The 23,821-nt window shown below is 36.8% G+C and overlaps 1 protein-coding gene across 1 annotated transcript in view; it reads left to right on the top strand.

Annotated features, from left to right (window-relative positions):
* DNAH5 (dynein axonemal heavy chain 5) overlaps positions 1–23,821 on the top strand; it is a gene marked incomplete at both ends in the record, with an annotated part of 134,926 nt that overhangs the window by 61,046 nt on the left and 50,059 nt on the right. Inside the window, 11 exons of the mRNA XM_082326340.1 lie at positions 4,282–4,435; positions 6,110–6,256; positions 8,049–8,290; positions 13,339–13,515; positions 14,006–14,210; positions 14,701–14,843; positions 15,604–15,738; positions 17,395–17,517; positions 18,139–18,352; positions 18,990–19,213; positions 20,778–20,973. Of these exons, the coding sequence (XP_082182466.1) occupies positions 4,282–4,435; positions 6,110–6,256; positions 8,049–8,290; positions 13,339–13,515; positions 14,006–14,210; positions 14,701–14,843; positions 15,604–15,738; positions 17,395–17,517; positions 18,139–18,352; positions 18,990–19,213; positions 20,778–20,973 (1,960 nt within the window). The remainder of the gene's footprint in view (positions 1–4,281; positions 4,436–6,109; positions 6,257–8,048; positions 8,291–13,338; positions 13,516–14,005; positions 14,211–14,700; positions 14,844–15,603; positions 15,739–17,394; positions 17,518–18,138; positions 18,353–18,989; positions 19,214–20,777; positions 20,974–23,821) is intronic.

Here is a 23,821-nt window from a genome sequence, read left to right as displayed (position 1 = left end):
GCCGAAGGTTGCCTTACGTGACCCAGGATTTAATATTTATATAGAGTGTAACAATCGGAACATGAGCTTGAGAAAAGATTTACCTAAAATGACATTTCCTCTATTTCATCTCCCAGTAGATCTTTTGGAACATTTCAATAGGGCCAACTTAAGAACATCAGTGGGATATAGAAGGTTAATGAAGTATGTACACTTAAATGATCACCTCTATTAAACTTTCCTCCAGAATTTCAATAATTCCTCAGATAATTATCTAGTAGTTAAACAGAGAAATAAAAAACTCAAAAACCACATTAAAAAACCCTAACATGAAAAAATTGAAAATCAGAAGTGCATTTCTGAAGAATTTGAGTATATGACTTTTCATTTACTTGTAATTAATATGATTAGATACAAGTAAAGAGGTCTGCTTCTGGCTTTCCTAACAAGGAAGAGCTGAATCATCAGCTAATGTTTATAAAACTGTTTTGCTTTCTGTACGTTATACAGCTGGCTTTAAAAAAGGACTCACAAATTAAGCTTTTATTAGGAGAAACTATAAAGAACTTGAATCTTATGCTTTAAATTGTCATTTATTTAATTAATTGACATAAATATAAATATTAATATAAAATATTAATATAAATTATATTAATATATAATTATTAATATATAATTATATTAATATAAATATTAATATAAAATTAATTGACATTAATTTGTCATCTTATGCTTTAAATTGTCATTGCTAAAAAATTAAAGAGAGGTCTTAATAACATGGTCTTCATCCATCCTCTCCATCATCTCATCCATCCCCTCTGCTGGGGATCTCATGGTACCTTTTTAGTGCTATGACAGTGTTTAGAAATTTTGTTAGCTTATTTTGGCATATTTTTCTCATATTGCTAAAACTTAAAATCTGGAGAAACGAGAAATGGTAGGCTGTCTTGTTTGTCTTGAAAGTGACCTCCCTCGTGACGGAGGATACAGAAAAGGTGGAGTTGCTGAATGCCTTCTTTGCTTCAGTCTTTACTACTAAGGCTGGCCCTCAGGAATCCTAGACCCTGGAGGCAGGAGAGAAAGTCTGGAGAAAGGAAGACTTTCCCTTGGTCGAGGAGGGTTGGGTTAGAGATCATTTAGGCAAACTGGACACCTCCAAATCCATGGGCCCTGATGGGATGCACCCACGAGTGCTGAGGGAGCTGGCAGATGTTATTGCTAAGCCACTGTCCATCATCTTTGAAAGGTCATGGAGAACAGGAGAGGTGCCTGAGGACTGGAGGAAAGCCAATGTCACTCCAATCTTCAAAAAGGGCAAGAAGGAGGACGCAGGAAACTACAGGCCAGTCAGCCTCACCTCCATCCCTGGAAAGGTGATGGAACAGCTCATTCTGGATGTTATCTCTAAGCATGTGGCAGAAAAGAAGATTATGAGGAGTAGTCAACATGGATTCACCAAGGGGAAATCATGCTTGACCAGTCTGATAGCCTTCTGTGATGGCATGATTGGCTGGGTAGATGAAGGGAGAGCAGTGGATGTTGTCTGCCTTGACTTCAGCAAGGCTTTTGACACTCTCTCCCACAACATCCTCATAGGTGAGCTCAGGAAATGTGGGTTAGATGAGTGGACAGTGAGATGGATTGAGAACTGGCTGAATGGCAGAGCTCAGAGGGTTGTGGTGAGGGGCGCAGAGTCTAGTTGGAGGCCTGTAGCTAGCGGTGTTCCCCACCGGTCAGTACCGGGCCCAGTCTTGTTCAACTTATTCATCAATGACCTGGATGAAGACACAGAGTGTACCCTCAGCAAGTTTGCTGATGATGCAAAACTGGGAGGAGTGGCTGATACACCAGAAGGCTGGGCTGCCATTCAGTGAGACCTGGACAGGCTAGGGAGTTGGGCGGAGAGGAACCTAATGAAGTTCAACAAAGGCAAGCATAGGATCCTGCACCTAGGGAGGAATAACCCCATATACCAGTACAAGTTTGAGGTTGACCTGCTGGAAAGCAGCTCTGCGGAGAAGGACCTGGGAGTCCTGGTGGACAAGTTAACCATAAGCCAGCAATGTGCCCTTGCGGCCAAGAAGGCCAATGGTATCCTGGGGTGCATTAGAAAGAGTGTGGCCAGCAGCTTGAGGGAGGTTATCCTCCCCCTCTATTCTGCCCTTGTGAGGTCACATCTGGAGTGATGTGTCCAGTTCTGGGCTCCCCAGTTCAAGGAAGACAAGGAGCTACTGGAGAGAGTCCAGTGAAGGGCTACAAAGATGATTAGGGGACTGGAGCATCTCTCTTATGAGGAAAGGCTGAGAGAGCTGGGTCTATTTAGCCTGAAGAAGAGGAGACTGAGAGGGAGTCTTATCAATGCTTACAAATATCTTAAGGGTGGGTGTCAGGGTGATGGGGCCAGACTCTTTTCAGTGGTGCCCAGCGACAGGATAAGGGGCAACGGACACAAACTGAAACAGGAAGTTGCATCTGAACATGAGGAAAAACTTCTTTACTTTGAGGGTGACACTGGAACAGGCTGCCCAGGGAGGTTGTAGATTCTCCTTCTCTGGAGATATTCAGAACCCGCCTGGACGTGATCCTGTGCAACCTGCTCTAGGTGAACCTGCTTTAGCAGGGGAGTTGAACTAGATGATCTCCAGAGCTCCCTTCCAGCTGCAACCATTCTGTGATTCTGTGAATCAAGGTTTTATTGAATGGAGCTCTAATAACTCAGTGCAATGAAAACAGCTAGGTTAGGACAGAATCAAGTTCAAAAGGCCTATTTTTATTAGGGAAGGGAGGCAGGAATTGTTGGGAAAATGTCATAAGGAAAAAATAGTCGTTACTTGTATTAAAGTGTTTTTCTATGTTTATATGTTGTGGTGGGTTGACCCCAGCTGGTAGCTAAGCCAACAACCAGTCACTTGCCCACTTTCCCCCAGTGGGTTGGGGGAGAGATTCGGAAGGGGAAAAGAGAGGAAAAAAACCTCATGGCTCTAGATCGAGACAGTTTAATAAATGAAGAAGAAAAAGAAACAAGTGACGTAAAAGCAATTGCTCACCACCAGCAGACTGATACCCAGCCAATCTCTGACCAATGGCTACTTTGGAGAAACTTTTCCCTGGTTTCATTGCCGAGTGTGTCGTTATATGGTATGGAATATCCCTTTGGTCAGACAGTCAGCTGTCCCAGCTCTGTTCCCTCTCAACCTCTTACCCACCCCCAGCCTACTCACTGATGGGGCAGTGTGAGAAACAGTTCAGCAATAGTCAAAACACTAGTGTGTTATCAATGCTGTTTGATCACAAATTTAAAACATGGCACAATATGGGCTACTATGAAGAAAATTAACTCCATCCCACCAGACCCAGTACATATGTACAACTGTTAACAGAGGATCTTTTGAGAACATGTCACGTCTGCTTGTGAACTTCTTTTTCGATAAGGGAAATATCTAGTCTACAAGATTATTGCAGAATCTATGAATGTTAGAAAGTTAGGGAAAGATAAGTCTCCACTGATGGCATTGGATTAGGGGGAAGGAATAGCTAACATGACCATCTTGTTTTATGTGAAGAAATCAGTTCAGATATGTTCTGTCGGTGCGTCATTAGATTTTGGATATATTACTGTATGTATGTGGACTCTGGAAACAAGTCAGAAGGCTATATTCTACTCTGGAAAGAAAGGCACCTTGACTGGTTTGGTGTCAACTGCAAGAGCTGTTAAGATGTGAGCGATAACAGAATTTTATTGTGTGTCCATGAAAATGGTGCATCTGATGTCTTTGTTGTGCTTTGCAAACTCCGTTGCTCTAACAGTGGTGTTCTTCATGGTGATGTGGAGTTGGTGGCAGCATGTACTTCATGGTTGCTGTTGATGAATTCATCTTGTGTTGCCTTCCTTGCAGAGTGAGACAAATAAATGGAACTGACATGAGCTTTGATATGAGAGTAATATAGCAAGTGGTAGTGCCAGTTGCATGGTTCTGACTACGTGACAGTAATTGTAAAAGCTGAGTTTTATCTTATCAATAAAAAGTTAGTCCTCTTCCACTGATAACATTTTCTGAGATTTTTTGTGGAACATAATTTAAAAACAGAAATTATACTTGAACTAAAATGTAATTGTTATTTTGAGAGCTTCACTTTTTATAACATGATCTTTTTCAAAACAGTTTTTTATGTACAAAAAACCTTTACAAAGAGTGTAGTCTTCTGCTGAAGATAGATTTTTGTTTGTTTTGTTTTTTAAAAGCATCAGAATATCTTGTGCACTAAAAGAGTAGTAATTTGGTTTTCTATCACTGTCTATAGGTGGAGGAAGCTGGACTTGTTTGTCATCCTCCTTGGAAACTGAAAGTTATCCAACTTTTTGAAACCCAGAAAGTAAGGCATGGATTGATGACACTAGGACCTAGTGGTGCAGGAAAAACTGTTTGCATCCACACTTTGATGAAAGCCATGACAGGTATGTGAGTATTTATATTGTAAATTGTTATTAAACTGTTATATTGTAAACTTGAAACCACGTTGTTGCTTCATAGAAAGCCTCAGTTACTTCACTGTGAGAATAAATTGCTGGAAGAATCAGTTTGTGTGTTGTGATACTAATTATTGTGGCAGTATCTTTTAAAAGCTTAAAAAATGTCTGACATTTAAAGTCATATAATATAATACATATTCTGTTTTCCATATTATGATACTTAGAAGTTCTTATTCTAGAAACATTGAGAAAGAGGAGTACTGTCTGGATAGACAGCTTGGACAAGTGATTAAAGCATCTCCTAGGCTTGGCTGAAGTAATGCTGAAACTTTCATAAGTATTTAGTCCTTTTTGAACAGAATTCACAAGACAGTGCCTTTATCTGCAATATAAAATAACTACTTCTACCATTTGTTGCTGCTAGGAGATAGTTCCTGGTTTAGGTAGTGAGAAAGTCTTCAAGGATATTAATTTTGTGCCCTGGTTGGACACTTAAGGAGTGTGCTGGTTTTGTCCTCTGTATTTCTAAACAAAAATATTAGTGGAAAAACTTCTGTTTGATCTTATTCAACTAAAAGCTCATCACTGGAGGATAAAAAAAAAAAAATCTCTTTTGAGGTAAACTTGTGTTACCCCATTTCACAGGCTTCAGGCGGCTGCTTATAGAATTTTCCAGAAATGGATAGTTTCTGTAAAAAATGGCTCAGCCAGTCTCTCATCCATGCAGTTACCTTAGTGTGCTTAAGAAACACCGTAAGCTCTACATTGCAGCATAAATGACTGTTCCATTTAGGAAACACAGCAGAAAAAACAGATAGTTGCATTATACTATTTTCCTATATTTCTGTAGCCCTGAAATGTGAACTATTACCAAGATAAAGCTGCTGCAATACTTTTTTTTCAAGCTGATCTTCTGGCAAAACCTCTTGAAATGTAAAACTACATGATTTGCCAGGCTTGTATCTTACATGTTAGTGAACTCTGATTATAGTTAAGATTTTTAGATAAGCCTTTTTTAGCTCTTTCTTTCAACATCTCATTACTGGCTCCTGATTAAATTTTAATATTGGCTTTTCTAAAGATGTCTGGCATAGGAGTTCTTAAGCTGTTGTTAATGAGGAAAATATAAGGGTTATATGATCGTGGTATGGCTAGATAGAATTTAGCTGCCTAAGACACTTCACAGGGATATGCCAATATCATATACTTTGCCTGTTCCAAAGTGTATGCAAGCGCACAACAGGTAATAACAAAAACCAATCAATCATGTGGAGCATCTGTCTGGTATTTAGTCATTGGGTTTTAAAAAAGTGCATCCAAACCAAAGGCTCTAAAGCCCTATTGTTTGATAAGCCTTCAAAATATTAAACTAAAACTTTAATAAATTTCATCTTGCTGCTCTTCTGTTCCCAATGAATCTATGAAATGTGCATTATACTTTCAAAAGTTTCAGAACCTTGTTCTACCTCAAATTTTGATGGCTCCAATTAAGAAATATTTATGTATAGCAAGACATAATTTTTCCAAGTAAATACACAACTTCTTATAATGGTGAATGCATATTAAACCATGCATTTGGGTGTAATGATTTTGAATTTGTCAAATTTCTCTGACTGTTGAAAAGAAATACCAAAACTAACTGATGATCTGCCTTCGTAGATTGTGGACAGCCACATCGTGAAATGAGAATGAATCCTAAAGCTATAACTGCTCCACAAATGTTTGGTCGTCTTGATGTGGCAACAAATGATTGGACAGATGGAATATTTTCAACACTCTGGAGAAAAACTTTAAGAGCCAAGAAAGGTATAATGAAAACAAAATTTCCTCCAAAACAAGCTGCAGGGCATCTCTCTAAAGCACATTAGTAGGCTTTTTTTTTTTTTTTTTTACACTTACATGGAAGCATTGGAATATTGCTGCAAGAACTTCTGTCAATTGTATAGTCTCTGTTCTAAACGCTTTGTGTTCAAACTGTGTAGTGTAGCAATACTGTTTCACTGAATTTGCTGATCCCTCTCTTTCAAATGGTAGGCCCTTGTATGGAAGAAAAGTGGAAGGTAAGAGTCAGTTCCCCCAGCACTGGTATATGATAAAAAATGTTGGTGCTGTCAGGATTTCTACCTGGTCTCCAGCTGCCATGCCAGAAGGATGGGCATCTCCTTTGTGTCGTACCTGCTAGCCCTGCACATACCATAGTCCATCCCAAATGGCACTAGATAATTCTATTTAGGCAACCAATTTCTACCTAAAATAATGCTGGTATATGTACTTAGACTGCTATATTAACTAAAGGAGAGGCCTTGATGGTTTGATGCTAGATGGATTCTTCCTTGTTTTGTCTGAATATTAATGTGTGACCTTATCCTTAGGCCTTAAGGACTAAAGGAAAAAAAAAAAGAAAATCCTAACATTTGTTGCACTGTCAATTTTCATGCAAAAATTCTTAGTCTTTAAGGATACAAATAGAAAATACTTTTGGATTTAATTTTGTTGGTTTTGTTTCAAATCTAGAAATGTGGCACCCTTGAGAATGTAGCATAGCATTAACTGTTGATTTTTCTATTTTTTCCCTCAACATGAAATATAAATTAGCACACTCACATGATTTCCTCAGATTCACTGTTGCAGCACTTCTGTAATGTCTCCTTATGAAGTGAACTCCAGACCATCTTATGCCTGAGATGCCTGCACTGTAGCTATGAAAAGCCTCTAAATATAACACTATTTGCCTCAGAGGTGAGAAAGTTTCTCATCCGGCACCTTCTTGGTTCATACCTAGCAACACAGTAAGCCACCTAGGCCTAGATGGTAAGGACTTGCTCTGAAGGCAGATGAGAGCGGGACTGTCTCTGACTGAAAGGCTATCTAGCAATCCACAGCAGGGCTGGCTGCTCCCTAAGGGAGGGGGAGCCAGAAGCCAAGGTGTGATCCCTTTCCAGCCAGGGCCTCTTGCTCAGTACCCAAGTGAGGTGAGCAGGACTGACCCAGACCCTCCTAGGAAACAGAGGCAGGCTTTAAGATACATTTCTGTTACTAAATGGAAAGAGCTGGAAAAACTTCAAAGGAAGCTGGATCACATTTACAAGCAGGAGAACTAACAACAAGAATCTTCCCCTAATGGACCTCTTTTACTTATGAAAGTGAGCATGTTATTGGAGAGAGTGATTTTTCAAGCGGTCCTTCCATTTAATCTCACGACATTTACACAAACTCTTTGGAAACAAATGAATAGTGGTTTAAAATAGATCTGTAATTTCTATCATTTTATGTTGTTTTATGTATGTTGAAATAAACCTAATTTATTACTGCGTTGAAGACTGGATCCTTAAAACTGTTTCAGACTATTACAAACATGACTTATGCTGATGACACTTTATATACTGAACAATGGATAATTATTATCAAGAGGTGATGAAATGAAGTACTTAATTGAAATTGAGCGATGGAAATGGTAATTGTATTAAAAGCTGAGATTCTAGCTGTGTGTGTGAATTCAGAATTAGTTCAAAATTTGTTTGCAGGGAGAAGAAACTGATCCTTGAAAGCAACTAGGACTTCCTCCATAGGCATTTTTATCCGTTATTTTGGATTATAGGTGACCACATCTGGATAGTTCTTGATGGTCCAGTTGATGCTATTTGGATTGAGAACCTTAATTCTGTTCTGGATGATAACAGAACTCTAACGCTAGCAAATGGAGATCGGATACCTATGGCACCAAATTGCAAAATAGTCTTTGAACCTCATAATATTGATAACGCTTCTCCAGCAACAGTTTCAAGAAATGGGATGGTATTCATGAGCTCATCAGTTCTCAACTGGAGCCCTATCCTTGAGGTACGATAGCTAAGTGAGGTACAATAGTTTATGTATTGAAAGTTTTACTGGTTACTTATTCAACGCTTCGCTGTTGTTACTTTAGGACCTAATTTTGTGACTTGTGCTATGAAATAGCTTTTGCACTCTATGAACTTACATGTCAGTATTTAATATAGCAATGTTTCTGGTAGTTTATACAAGAGTGAATAATGAATTTTTTTCAGAAACATAGTCAACATATTACACTTTAAAAACATGGATATTTCACTTTGGGACAAATCTGTAATTCAAGGTATTTTATACAATTGAAGAACAACTCGGTTGTCAAAATACCAATTACCTGGCAGCCCCTAGTACAGCTTCAGACCAAGAAAGAAGAAAGATTAAACAGGTTGATTCAGGAATCTAGGAATCCTCAAGAAAATATAAGTTCTCTTGATATTTCTTAAAATTAATTGCAGTTGGGATTTAGAACCAGAAATAAAGTCAATGCAGCCTCAAAGTGTGTAATTTTTAAATTGATGTTCTTACCTGGTTAAGTTGTCTGTTACCGCTTCTAGAAGCAAAATGTCTGAAGAATCAAGCAATGGTTACTCTCTCTCTGGCATGGAATGAATCATTTAGAGAAACAGAACACATTATAGGTGTGTTTTGGAGGGAAGAACAGCATATAACATATTCAAATTTTGAAGTGATTTATAAAGTGAGTTTTTTCTTGTATATGTCATCTTCCATTTTCCAAAAACGAGGAAAAATAAATCCTTATCTTGACTGAATGCTGGTAATGATGTAGTGAATGATACATTCAGAGACTTGAGCATACTACGTTTTTTTTCATATAGCAATTATCTTGGTAAAGATGAAGTATGAGAGTTCCCAAGAATCTACCTAATGTTCCATGGTAATATCTTTCAACAAAATGTTCAGCATTTAATTCTAGTTTTCTTCCCTTTTAAGAAAACAATCAAGACAATAGCAGTAAAAAAAAAAGCTGGTTTCTGATTATTTATGTTTAATCTTAAGCCCTATATTGCCTTAGAAATTTAACGATGAATTAGGCTCCTCAGGATTAATGCTTTTAAAAAATTTAAATTAAAAGAAATATTCATTTATTTTATCTTTATTTTTTTCTTGTCCAGTCAGTCTTATTGAGAATATTTTGTTGACGTTATTTTTCTTTGATGAAACATGGACTGTCTCATGAGTATCAAAAATTAAAACTTTCTTCCTTGTGGCTAAGACACTGATTCTTGTGATCATAGATAGAATTACTTTATTACTTTCTCTTGGAAACCAAGTTTAATATACCTTTGTTCTGTATAATCCCAAATTAACGTTCCTTTATATGGGCTTTAAACTTTAAGCTAGGAATAATTTAGTCTTCCTGTTTCTGAAATTAGAACATCGTCCAGGCCCTTGTAGAGTATTTACCCCCGTTTGCGGACACAAAAGAACGAAACTTCACAGGTTACTATGAGCTGACAGACTGAATTTTACTGTCCTCCTTTCTAGAAAGTATCACATTAATAAGTTTTTTTTAATAATTTTTAAAATGGATGTTTCACAGTCTCATTCACTCATTTCATTTTCCAAATCAAAGAGAATATCTGCGGAAAATAGAACTAATGCTCATGTAGACGGTGCTGCTTAACTAGCCAGAGGAAAATACAGTTGGCTTCGTATTAACTTTCAGATGTTAGCAGTTGAGGAAGCTTTTTGTAATGATTACTCTGTATTGTTCTCAGATTTCTTGTTGTTTTAATCCATAAAGCTTCTCATGCTTGTAAGTCTTGTATAGCTTGCTTGTTTATAACCAGATTCCTTGTCCATAAATCCCTGATTTGTCTGGCAATGGAGAAAAAGTTGACGTGCCATGGGGCATCGTCTGTGGCACTGCCTAGAACAACTGTCCTTAGTGTATTAGAAGTTTCAGCACAGACTGAAATGAAGAGAGAGAGACAGCACGCTGCTGTCGGAGGCCTGAGTGGCAGGCAGTGCCTGGTGCCTCTTCCTGGGGCTGGAGACAAAGTGTGCCCTGGGCATGGAGTGGTCAGGTGAAGAAGCTGTGGGAAGGGGTGAGAAGACTTGTATGCCTTCAGGGAAGATAAACAGATCAGCAGGATCTTTGCAGAGACACTGCAGGCTCAAGATCCCTAGCCCTGTAATGGAAAGCAGAGTGAGTGAGAGACTGCATTCAAAGCTTTGGTGAACAGAAACTTGCAAGATGAGGAAGGATGTAAACTTGTGATTTCTGGCAAGAGAAGCAAGATTTCTTTTCCACCTGCAGATCTGAAGTGGCAGGTCAGGTATAATGTCCTGAGAATAGGTGAGGAGCAAAAAGATCCACAAGGAGAGGCATCGGAACCCAGCTTAGACTTAACCAATTAAGAGGAAAAGGAACGTGATTGTCATCAGAGACTCCCTCCTCTAATGGAGGCACCCATGTGCTGTGACTTGTTGCCTATGGAGGTTTGCTGTTTGTGAGGGACTAAAGGTTGCTGCAGAGGGTCGTTACCACATTTCTCTAGACTACTAGAGAGGCCTAGAGCCTTTCCTCTTTAAAATGATATTAAATCATATGGAGCTGCCTGTTCCATCACAGCTACTTAGCAGCACTTGAGAATCGTCACTAATTCATTTAATAGGTTTCTTTGCCAAGTCCAATATGTTTGCATTCTTATTAGGACAAAAAAAAGCATTTAATGTTTCCTAAAAAATTGGCTTTTGAAGTTTTACCAATGCAAATACATGCAGTCAACACAAGTGCCTTATGTATATTACTGCAAGGCTTTACTTTTTTTTTTTCTTCCTAAACTAATATGGATACTTGGGAAAGTGTAAGTGTAAATTATGCATATAAGATAGTGGCTCCCATGAGATTCCACTTATGTTGTTCCTTTCTGTACTTATAGCACTGCATAGGGCCTACGATGTTAGGTTCTCACAAGTTTCAGTTTAAATTGACCTATAGATTCAGCTGCAAAGACAGCAAAACCAAAGAAAAGCATTTTATTTTGCCTTATCAGTGATGAATTACCTCATCACTTTAAAGTGATATGCAGACTAAATTTAGTTGTGTTGAAGTAAGTGTTGCATGAAAGTAGTTTCACTTAATCCATGACTACTTAATTTATTTTAGTGGTAGCAACAGTCAAAAGGAAAACAAGTACATGGGGTGTTTTTTTTTCTTTTTTTTTTTTTTTTTTCCCCTTGGATAACACAAAACAAATTATATTAATTTCAGCCATGAAAGAACCCTTCCAACCTCCCTTCCACCCCCCCCCCCCCCCAAAAAAAAAAAAAACCCTGGCTGTAAAGTTGCAACCTGTAGTTCTTTATCATTTGAGCCAATACTGTTTATTTGGTTTTTGTTTGGTTTGGTTTTACTTCATAAATAAAATATCTTGATGGCTCTCTCAGTACATTTCCCTTTAAATCTATTTTGTAGTGCAGTATACTACATATTCCAGCAGATCAAGGTAGGTGTTAATCTCGCATTGTTCACTAGAGGATTTCCTTACTTTTGTAATAGAATTAAATGGAGTTTTCTTTCTTTAGTTCCTAATTCTCAGATGCTGCATATAACATAATATTTGTTGATATTTCTGAAGAACTTTGAAAAATAATTAAAAACAAATACGAATAGCTCAGGAGGTTCTTGTATGTATTTAGACTTCTCATCCTTACAATTTATAAACAACTAACTGTAGCAGCATGCTGGGATGCAATATCATGACATAAGCAATTTCCAAAGTCAGTGAAATAGATCTCAAACTTTTCACATTGCTGTTCTCTAACACGCTTCTTAAACAGCTTTTGCAAAGTGATCAAAAGTATTTGATCCATTACTCATCAACCTCCTCCAAAGCAAAACATTTTACCAACTTTTCTACTTACCCCTAATATTTTCTGAACAGCTGGTGAAGTTCCAGATATCTATTGTAAGTAGTTCTGCCATATAATCTTTAGCACTTTGTTTTCCACCTGTTTCTAGAAACTTTTTCAAATATCTGCCTAGTTGTAATCAGTGCCAGAGTTCATTTGCTTTGAGCAGTTTACTCAAAATTTTCAAAAAGATTATGGAAGTATAGAAAAGAATCACAGAAGCACAAAATAGTTGAGGTTGGAAGGGACCTCTGAAGATCGTGTAGTTGAACACACCTCCCTCAAACCAGAGTCAACGAGAGTAGGTTGCTCAGGACTGTGTCCTGTTGAGTTTTGAGATGGAGACTCCAGAAGCTCACTGGGAAGCCTGTTCCAGTGTTTGACCACCCTCACAACAACAACAAAAAGTTATTTCTTATGTTTACATGGAATGTATTTGATTTCAGTTTGTGCGAAATTTTAGTTTGATTTTTGGGGAAGAATCTGCAAGTGTTTTTGCTGATCAGTGTATTTTATGCAGGAAATAAATTCATGGAAAGTAAATGAGAAGCATTCTGCCACACAGATGAGAGAGAGCTTCTGGGTGACTTAAAGAAGCAGGTTACTACTTTGAGCTAAAGGCATCAAAGAACAAATCCTGTTCTATGATCTTGAGAAATAGGTAGTTTTAGTTAGGGTTTGGTTATCCAGTATTACAGATACTGAGAGGCACAATAAAAATACTGCACACACCAGCACGCATCCCCTCCTGAAATCCTTATTTTTTTTCTGCAACTGCCAAATGTTTCTGGTGTACCCTGTATCACTGCTAGATGCTAACATTGTGCAGAAAAAATGAAACTTGTGTTCAGTACATATGCTATTCTTTCTTTGCAGAGTTGTGATATACCTTAAACAGCCATTGTGATTAAAAAATATTTGAAAAGAATGATTTTTGTGCTGTTGAAAACTTTAAAGTGCTTTTTTTTCTTCAGTATCTATGTTTAACATCCAGTAGGAATTATGCATACTTGGGTAAAGTTTGACCTGTTAGCCAAACCCTGTCCAACAGGCAGGGAATCTGAGCCCCCCAAAAAGAAATCAACTTTCTATGCTCACTGGACCATTTGAATTACTAGAGTTGAATTTATGGAGACTTGCATTGGGAACTAAATTTATTTTCTCACTGTACTTTGTAACAGGGATTTTTGAAAAGACGTTCCTTCCAAGAAGCTGAAATTCTGCGTCAGCTGTATTCTTCATCATTCCCAGACTTATACCGCTTCAGCATTCAGTCTCTGCAATGCAAGACGGAGATGTTGGAAGCCTTTGTGATTATGCAGAGCATTAATATGCTCCAGGGCCTTATCCCAACTAAGGTAAAGTAGTGTGGATTTTTTTATATTTATTTAATCTAATGGAGATAATTTTAAGTCATGAGGTTATGTAGAAAGGAGATTCTTTGATGACTTGGGATATAAATGAAGATACAGTTAGTAAGGAATATCTTCTTTTTCTTTAGAAAATAATAGCTAGGATGTCCCCTCTTTCACATTTGGATTTGATGTTAAGCACTGATATGTAGCGTGCATCAGACAGCAGTTTTCCTTCTTTTTTTTTGGGGGTGGGTTGTTATCAGATTATAAACTAGAACTTAAACAGATCAAATGCTGTAATGGGTGATTGAAAGTGATATTTACAGGGTGCTTTTCTATATTTTGTGGCCTACTTGATATTGATTCAGTCTGTACATTGACGAAGACGTCTGTAAATTTAAACATGACTGAAGGCTTTTAACCTGATGTTACTAATGATTATCCAGTAGAAATTTTAGGCTATTGAAAATAAAAACCTAACTCAATCCTTCAGGAGCAAGGAGGGGAATTGACTCCAAAATACTTGGAAAGGCTGTACGTCTTGTCTCTTATGTGGAGTATAGGAGCATTACTAGAAGTGGAAGACAGATGCAAAATGGAGCACTGGCTTCGAAACCATGCAACAATAAAACTTGATCTTCCCTGTATCCCAGAAGGCAGTGAAGATACCATGTTTGATTATTATGTGGCATCTGATGGTTAGTAACCCAGCTGGGTGGTATCGGGTAAAACTTAAAAATAATTTAAAAATTGTGCTTCTGTTAGAGAATTAATTCAGAAGTTTTTTGTAGCTTACTTTCTTTTGTGCTTCTTAGCAAGTTTTATATTGCAGCTGCGCTTTACCGGTGACGTTGCATAAAGCTTTTTCCTTGTTTCCTGTGAGAAATCAGAATGTGGATATATTGTTACCGAAAGCTGCATGGACTTTGTGCTGATAAATTGTCAAGTGACTAAAAACAGATAAGCTTTGTCCTTGTCATAATTTATATAGGAAAGAAGAGTAAGCCTCTTAATTCCAACTTGAGAGATTCTATGATTATATGATTCTATAATTTTGGTCTGAATTTACAGAGTGGGATTACCATATGTGAGACAGAGGCACTGACAGATGAGTCAACTCAATGGAAAATAAAAGAAGTGACAATGCCTTGTATTTTTAAAACATTTACTTCATTTCTTTCTTATTAGGTAAATGGATGCACTGGAATACACGTGTTGAGGAGTATGTATATCCCAGTAGCAGCACTCCAGAGTATGGCTCGATTCTTGTGCCTAACGTTGACAATGTGAGAATGGATTTCCTTATTGAAACTATCGCGAAACAGGGCAAGGTGCGTTTTCTATATTTCACATCTAAATAGTTCTAACAGTGCACACGATAAAGTTTTTGAATTAGAAGTGAAATATTATATTCTTGAAAAGGAAGAACTTAATTTTTTTTAGTATAAAACGGTGATTCCAGGAGCTACATTCATGTAAATATACTTGAACTCTTGAATACTCACTGCTTCCAGACTTTTTTGTCTTCCCCTCACCCATCCTTTCTGCAGTGGAAATAACTGTAATTACAGCTGAGATCAGGACAGAACAGAAGCATTTTTTTTATGTAGATGTTGGAGAGTGGGCAGCACACAGGACAGCAGAGTGCCAGACTCTGCTGATATGAACTCTGCCCACATGGGGGAGTTACAGGGTTCAGGTACCTTTAGGTTATCCAACCCATTCTTCACCAAAACTGTGTCAGATAAGCAGCATATGGTAAATAACAGCAATTGAAATCTTTCAGATACGGAGGCTCTAGGTGGTACATCCTTTTCCAAATAATCAACTCCCTTTACGAATAATCCATTCCTTTGTTAGTTAAGTGATGATGACTGACATGACCATTAACTGCAAATATTTTTAACTTGTGAGGCCTACAAACGTCTATGAGATGTTAACTATTTTGCTTCCACGTGTCCCTTGTTGAGAGTTCACTTTACATAACTTTTCTAGTTTCATTTCAATTTAAAAGCTAAATGGGATTGCTGAGGCTTTTCCAAGCCACCCAGTTCTTGTGTTTCATCTTATTTCAATGTTGTCTTTGTCTAGGCTGTCCTACTAATTGGTGAGCAAGGAACTGCAAAGACTGTTATCATCAAAGGTTTTATGTCAAAATATAACCCTGAAAGTCACATGACTAAGAGTTTGAATTTTTCATCTGCAACTACGCCATTAATTTTCCAGGTATGGTAGTCATTCACTTTCTAAAACAGTGTGACTGGATTCAGAGATTGTTTTGAGAATTTGCCAGGAGGATGCTTCTGAAAGTGATTTGTTTAATTGAAAATGAGTGTAGAAATGAAAAAGGACCTGCTCAAATGGACTAGGTGTCCTAACACATGATTTAAAAGACTTCTGTAAAAACCATGTTCCCTTCAACTTCTTTGGTAGTTATTGAACTGTTCTTGGACTATTACAATACCATGCATATTATTTGTTTCATCACATTTTTTTTTTTTTTTTTTTGGTCAAATGTATCAGTTCTCACTAATTGGGTAGAGCTGTCAGTGACTTCCCTCAGATTTCACTAAAAGCCATGTTTAAAATAAGTGCTACCCAAAACAATCTGTCATAAAAAGTGTGCTGTCTGCAATTTGAATTTCAGTAAATTAAATTACTCATTAAAAAAGTAACACATGCAGCTGCTCTAAATAGAACTATGAATACTTAAATCCGGAGCTGTACTGCCTGTCCAAATTTCTACTGAAATACTTGGAATTATTTCAAGTTTCTTCAACGTGCTGGCTATATATATGGGAAATATTTTTAATGTGGTTTGGGATGCCAAGCCAAAGCACTGCCTGTGCTGTAAGCAGAAGTGCTATCTATAAGCTTGATGCATCATCTATCATCTGGCTCTATAGCATAGTAGAAACTATTAACATGTTTAATATACAAGTATGTAATTTTGGTCTTATTTGCCATAGTATTTTTCCTCCTATTGATTGCGCTATAGAAACAAAAAGTAGTGTAGGTACATCTATTTTTATAAAATAGATGTCAGGTCTATTGATGATAGATGATAGTCTGTTGATGACCAAGACATCTGAAAGAGATGTGAAAGTCTAACAGTCAAGTCTCTAAAAACAGTCTAGACCAAAGCATTGTCTGTTACGACACAAGTGCTTTTAGATTACTCTGACTTTCTAAAATCTTGGTCTAACTGATGCCACTTGCATAAGAAGGCTTTCCAGGCTCCTGTACAGGAGCCTAGGCACAATGTAAGAACACAGATATTTAGATTTGCACTGAAGAATAACTATGCATGGTTAAGTGAGCTTTCACTTGGTATAGAATAAATAAAAACTGGATCTTAAGAATAATGGAGCAATGGAAAGATGATGGAAAGAAAAGTAGTGGTAAGTGGTAAGTCTACTATTAAGCAAAGTTATTTCATCAAGTCTATTTATGTACGTGAATTTAGTTATCACTGTATGCTTTTATGAAGTACGTTGATGTCTGCTGGAAAGGTTCTTTCAGATTTGACAGATTATTAGTTTAATCTTTATTGCTAGTAACCATCAATTTTGCTGATGTCCCGATCGGGACAGCTGATAAATGAAAAAAATGAAAGAAAAGTTTGAAATGGTTTCAAAATTATGAAACTGTTAGGCATGGTTGTCTACAATAGACATTTGTTATATCTGTTACCAACCTAATGCTGTATAGCATGAGAGCAGGCATTCTAGTTGAACTAGTGCAATTACCTCCAGCAGATGTGTTGTCTAAACCTTCCTCAGTAAAATTCTGTGTAACAAAACTGTCAGTATGTTTAAATGATTGAATCATGCATGACAGGAAAGGCTCTTTGTAACTATGATAATAATTGCTTTTTAACAGCGTACAATAGAAAGCTACGTGGACAAGCGCATGGGCACAACTTATGGTCCGCCTGCAGGCAAAAAGATGACAGTCTTCATTGATGATGTGAATATGCCCATAATAAATGAGTGGGGAGATCAGGTTAGTTTGTAAAAGAGGAAAAAAGAAGGCAAAAAGTATTTTCTTTCTTCCCTTGCTGCACTGTAAAACTGTGCTGCTGTCTGTGGGAGGTTTTCAACTGGTCAAACAGAAAAGCAGGGGGTTCATTTATGGCTGAGGAAAGGAATCTTGCATTCTTTTGTATGGTATTAATTCTATGTTTGCAGCTTGAAAAACGATGTTTCTGGTTGTTACACAGGGAAATTTCATGAAAATATTTGGTAGCAGATGCAAAGTGTGAAGATGCATCAGCTTGGGCTTGATTGGAACAAACTGGAAATTTTGTGTTAAAAGGGAGAAGTATTCCAATACAGCAATATTGGAAATCATGTGAGAATGAATTGAAGTATGAAGGATTAATTCTAAGCTAGGGATTCCCTTCTACTCCCAGGATTTTTGTCCATAGATATTACCAATGAAAAGGACAATCTAAATATGCTTATTCCTAACAGTGCATTTTTCTCCTGAAGCAAATAAGCAGCAGTTTGGGGTAGAAAATAATGGTATACTCTTTATTAAGTCTTTCACGTACATAAGTGTGTTTTGTATTTCATTTAGTTGTGTGTATAATATTCTGTTATATAATACCTGGTTATTTTACAGGTCACTAATGAGATAGTTAGGCAGCTGATGGAACAGAATGGACTGTATAACCTGGAAAAGCCTGGTGAATTTACCAACATTGTGGACATTCAGTTTTTGGCTGCCATGATCCACCCTGGGGGAGGTCGCAATGACATTCCACAGAGGCTCAAGAGACAATTTTCTGTGTTCAACTGTACTCTGCCTTCTAATTCTTCCATTGACAAAATTTTTGGTAAAGGGAAATTAGCTTTGTATCCATCCCATTTTTGAAAATGGTAGTTGATTTTTCTTTATCCTTCTGTTTAGAAACATCATCATTAAAACTGAGGCTTAATCTCCCTCTGATTTGCTTACCAGCACATTTTCCTTCAGTAATCACTCCCCACCTGCAACTTCATCAATCCATAAGTTTTTCAATTCCAGTCACATCTCTGAATCTATTGGTATGCTAAGTGTTAGGAGGAATGGCATGAAGGCCCTTCCTAGTTTTCGTGGCAATGCTGGAGAATTGCTAAGGTGCTACTGGTGCTAAGAATGAGTGACTAATGGCTAGACTTTTACAAACGACAGGATCATGTTGGTCTCAGAGAAGAGGTTACCTATTCAAAGGCTGTGAAAGCTATTTTGGTAGACAAAAGAACATTTTTAACGGACAGTTAAGAGCTACATATCCAGTGAGCTGGTGGCAGAATGGTGATAAGACAAGGTAAATCAAGATTTGAATGAAGACTGGAAATCCATTTCAACAAATTAGAAAAGGCTTTGGGGATTAAAAAAAGAAAAAGAAACTTAAGAAGATCGTAGCTCTTGGTGTTGCACTAGTGCGTCTTAGAAAAATCTGTCATTTGGTGATTTTTTTTTTTTCACAGGTGTGATTGGAGAAGGGCACTATTGTAGTGAGCGGGGATTTTCAGAAGATGTGAAGAAAACAGTAGCCAAATTGGTTCCACTGACACGCAGACTGTGGCAGATTACCAAGCTAAAAATGTTGCCCACACCAGCCAAGTTCCATTATATCTTCAACCTTCGTGACCTCTCAAGGATTTGGCAAGGAATGCTGAACACTACATCAGAAGTGATCAATGAACCAAAGGTAAGTGCAGCGCATCAGTGGCTTTGTTATAATTAGTGTATAATTAGTGTAGCAAAGAGGATGAAGAGTCTAACTTCTTGGCATTTGAGTTTGCTTTAGAAAAATACCATTTCTGATTAAAAAAGTTTTTCAGTGTTTTTTTGAGGCAAAGATGTTTTAGTCTACCTTTTACAGTGCCAACTGAATTAATAACTTTTTTTCATAACTATAACAAAAAACGCTTCTTTTGACAGAAAAGGGTTTGCTTCTGTCTGCCTGTTCTATTACTGACAAATGCTAGTTTGTTTGAAAGAAGCGAGCAAAGAAAACTATGGGAAGCAATGAACTTATTTTAACCCAAAGAAAATGTGTATATATTGATTAAAAAAAATAAACAGTTCCTCTCTCCACTAGTGTCTTGAGGCTTTCAGTCACTGCCTAATATTTGTCTAACAAATGATTTCTGGCTTGCGGCTTAAAAGGAAGAAGAGTAATGAGTCATAGTGATATTTTTTTTTCCATAATCCACCTTTCTTCCAGAAAAGCTAAATACTTTATGCATCATTTCTCTTTTAATTATTTTAAGGAAAAGTCATTTAGTGTTTTGAGCACTGAAGCATGAAGTGCTGGAAAAGCAACGTTTATGGTAATCATGGAAAATTTGTTATACATTTGGGTTATATAATCACTTCATGTTTAATGTACTTCTCTAGTTGTTGAATAAGCTCCTGAATTCTACTACATCTAAAATTTAAATTTTAGAATTGATTTTAATTTCTGAAGCTAAAAATATAAAGCATTAAGATGATTTATATTTATATATGTTCTCAATTAATGTCTTTTGAAGTATAACAAACAGTTGCTGGAAATCTGATTGTATAAATTTACATGTTAGTTCTGAGACTTGACATAGTATGTGTCATTTGTACTAAGTGCTGTAGGCTCAAACAAGAGGCCTTCAAGGAGTACTTGGAATTTTTTCTACTACTGTGTAGTAATAGTGTAGGATTAAAACTGGTGCTGCTAGGATTAAGAACCTGGCAGGTTTTCCTTCTCCATCCTATGACCAAACTGAAGGACTTTAAAGGTATATTGAATTTGGAGAAGGAATAATATAAACACTTATACTTCCCCCCCCCCCCCCCCCCCCCCAAGTACTTTGGATTTGGTATTGGGAGTGACATCTGTGTTTGGCATGAAATTATTCATGCCGTGATGCTATTATTTCCACCCACTGTCTACTTAATGACCAGTTAAAAGCAGTTTATCAGTGCATAAACCTGCGTTAACAGGTATGGATATGGTTTTAGGGCTAGGGAAATAAAATCCTGATTCGGTAAACACGCTCTGGTTTGGAATGCTAGATTAAGGCTTCTTGCACAGTTAACTGAATGTAAGCTTAAAATGCTATTGGGCAGAATGGGAAGCTCAAGGTATCTCTCCTGAATAAACCCCCAAATACTACTGTTTCTTTTCTAGTGTTAATATGATTTTTAAATAAATAAAGAAATAAAAGCATTGCTTTTAAATTGGCATAGCTTTGTTGCAAGCCTAATCTGACTGAAATGCTTTTTTTTTTATATAGGTACTGATAAAACTGTGGAAGCATGAATGTAAGTGTGTTATTGCTGATCGTTTCACAACCTCAGAAGATGTAAACTGGTTTGACACAGCTGTGGCAAAACTCATTGAGGAGGAATTTGAAGAAACAAAAGCTTTGCTGGATCCTGAAATTGATGCATTCTTTGTTGACTTCTTAAGGGATGCACCTGAAAGAACTGGTAAAGATGGACTCTGATAACCATGGAGATGGCAAGAATAGGGAAGGGGATATGATAAAATAGATACTAATAGAAATATGTCTTAAAAATGCATAGTAAGTTTATGCATCAAGGATGGCTGTTCTGTCCAGTGACTTTGAAGGTAGTCTATGTTACCAGCTGTGGCACATCTTTATATTAATGGGATTTTTAAGCCTCTATTTATGTCCCGGTTATCTGTATAGAAGAGCCTTGTTTCCATTTCCATCAATGTAGTAGATAGACAAAACTGCCAAATAGTAAGCATGAGTCTATATTATTCTAAAATGATGAAAGAAGTGTGGTATGAATGACTTGAAGTGGTGGGGTTGCAGTACTAGATAAAGGGTAGCACTCTAGCTATCATCCCCTAGAAACCTTGTAATAGAACACTGGCTGTGGGCTAATCCAGTACTTCTTAGGACATAGCTGGTACATGATTTTGTAATAAATGAGTACTATTTCAAAATCTCCTGAATGCTAGTAAAACCTCTTAAATTATCCATATGGCTTATAACAATGTCTTTGTGTCTTTTAAATAAAACCACTGTGTCACTGACCTTGCTAAATGACCTGGGAATATTTGTTAGTTGATGCAGAAGAACAGAAAACAGGTGTTTGGGTTTTGGGGAAGGTCATTATTTAAGCCATTGGATGATTCAATTATCTGTGTTCATATCACTGTAATGATAGATAGTGGAGGCAATAAAAGGTTGGCATGAGTGGTCAAATGTCATTTAAATGTCTTCTTGGATAATTGAAGTAGTCAGAAGGCAGTGCCAAAAGGAGAGTAAAGGATAGGAAATGTTTGATCGGAAGGAATCAAACAGAAGTAAAAAGCAAACTGGTGCGAGAAAGTAGTCAAATACATCCTTAAATAACTTGCTAAACTGGAGCAATGTAGAGAGGACTGAAATGTAAGTCAGAATACATACTGAGAGAGTGCAGAGTGACTTTTAATGCAAAAATTTGAATCCACACTAGAAACCATCATGTTCAATTGAAAAATAAATGCAAAAAGAAGCATGTATTTCTCAAAATAACTTGCTTCCTGGTGACAGTTTAAATATACCTGCCTTGTAATGTGTCTTTCAGCATGAAACTTCATCTAAATACAAAGTAGGGGGGCCTCATTTAGAAAGGGCATGTCCTCTCCTCAATATGTTTGTCAGAGCCTTGAGAACCCCTTTCTGTTTTGGCTTTAAGTGAAAAGAATAACAAGTGTAATTTTGTTTTAATTGTCCCTTTAATAGAATTTAGTCTTGCCCATTATGATGGAAGTGTAAGAACAGTAACTGGATTTCTGAGCTCTTAAATATATAAAAAAGTACATCTGACATCAATTTCAGATAACTCTATGCTCAGGTTAGGGATATGTTTACATATACTCTCTGTATCTCTTTGGGTTGTATAGTCACAGTGTATTTGTCCCTGACATGAATACATGAAGACTTGAGATAAAGTAGCTCAAAGATCAGCTTTTAGATCTTAGCTTCACAGAAATTGTTAGTGGTTCTAGTGTTCTTGAGACCCTCAAACTGTTCAAATGTGTTTTATATCAGTTAGTTTTGACATTGCTATTTAGTACTCGTGAATTAATGTTAAAATTATTATAAATAATAAATAAATAACATTAATAATAAAACTTCAGGAACAGGATTAAGCTGATCTAATTCTCTTAAATGGTTTGAAACTGTAAAAACGTCACAGTTTAACTCCTTGCTGTATTCCTTATTAGCTCCTTTATCAGTAGCTGAGTTATTTAAATGTCTCATTCAACTTATAAGAAACTTATTTCCACCTGGAATACTCCTTTTGTTTAACCAGTGTTTTTGCAGGGTAAAATAAGAAATCGGTTAATTTAATTAGGTCTTAATCTAAAAGGGTGTTCATATATGCAGAAACAATACAGAGCTAAAGAATTCTGAAATTAAGGTGACTTCAGGCATACACAGAATGCAATATAAAGGACAGCTGAATGACAATTAATCATCACTTTATTTTGAGAGGTTTGGTTCTATGGTAAAAGGTAATTTCCTTAAACTGGTTTATATATATATATGTATTATATATACATATATATATATAATATATATAGTTTGGGTTTTGGTGTTTTTTTTTTTATTATTTGGTTGGGGGTTTTTTGTTTGTTTGTTTGTTTGTTTTTTTCTTGGAAGCTGCATGATTATTGGACCACTGCTAATTTGTAAAAGCAAAGTATGCAAGAAGGAAATGCAGAAAAAATTAAAATGAGGAAAATATTGCAGATACTATTCTAAATATGATACAGTTTGATTGCTTTTTTCCCCACCTTTACTTCCCTTTCCACTGACTTCCAGAGCTTTACTAAGTATTAAGGAAATACTTATTTTACTGAAAGTAGTTATTTCATTGATTTTAATTCCCCCAGTTAGAGATAATATTGTGAATAATATATTTCTTTGGTAACTAAGAGGAGGCTTAGTAAAACCGATTGTTAGTAATGACTGACCTATGGTAACTGGAAAAATATATCCTGCAGCATATAGATCATGAAATCTTGAAACTAATGGAGCTAGCTATATATAAATAAGAGCAAAATTCTACTGTATCTGCTATTATTTTTTGAGGAAAACCAAGCCAATCAACCAACCAACGAACCAAAAAACCCCATGGTGTGTGCTTGCTGGCACTCTTCCAATGAAGTTTGTCAGTTATTTGCTGATGAAGTATGGGCTGGATGAGCAGCGAGATGGGTTGAAAATTGGCTGAATGGCCAAGTGCGGAGGGTGGTGATCAATGGTACAAAGTCTAGTTGGAGGCCAGAAACTAGTGGTGTACCCCAGGGGTC

The sequence above is a fragment of the Platalea leucorodia genome, assembly GCF_965183815.1.
Source record: "Platalea leucorodia genome assembly, chromosome: 1".
Taxonomy (NCBI): Eukaryota; Metazoa; Chordata; class Aves; order Pelecaniformes; family Threskiornithidae; genus Platalea; species Platalea leucorodia.
Note: the sequence above shows the minus strand (reverse complement) of the source record. Positions and strands in the feature narration are given on the sequence as shown.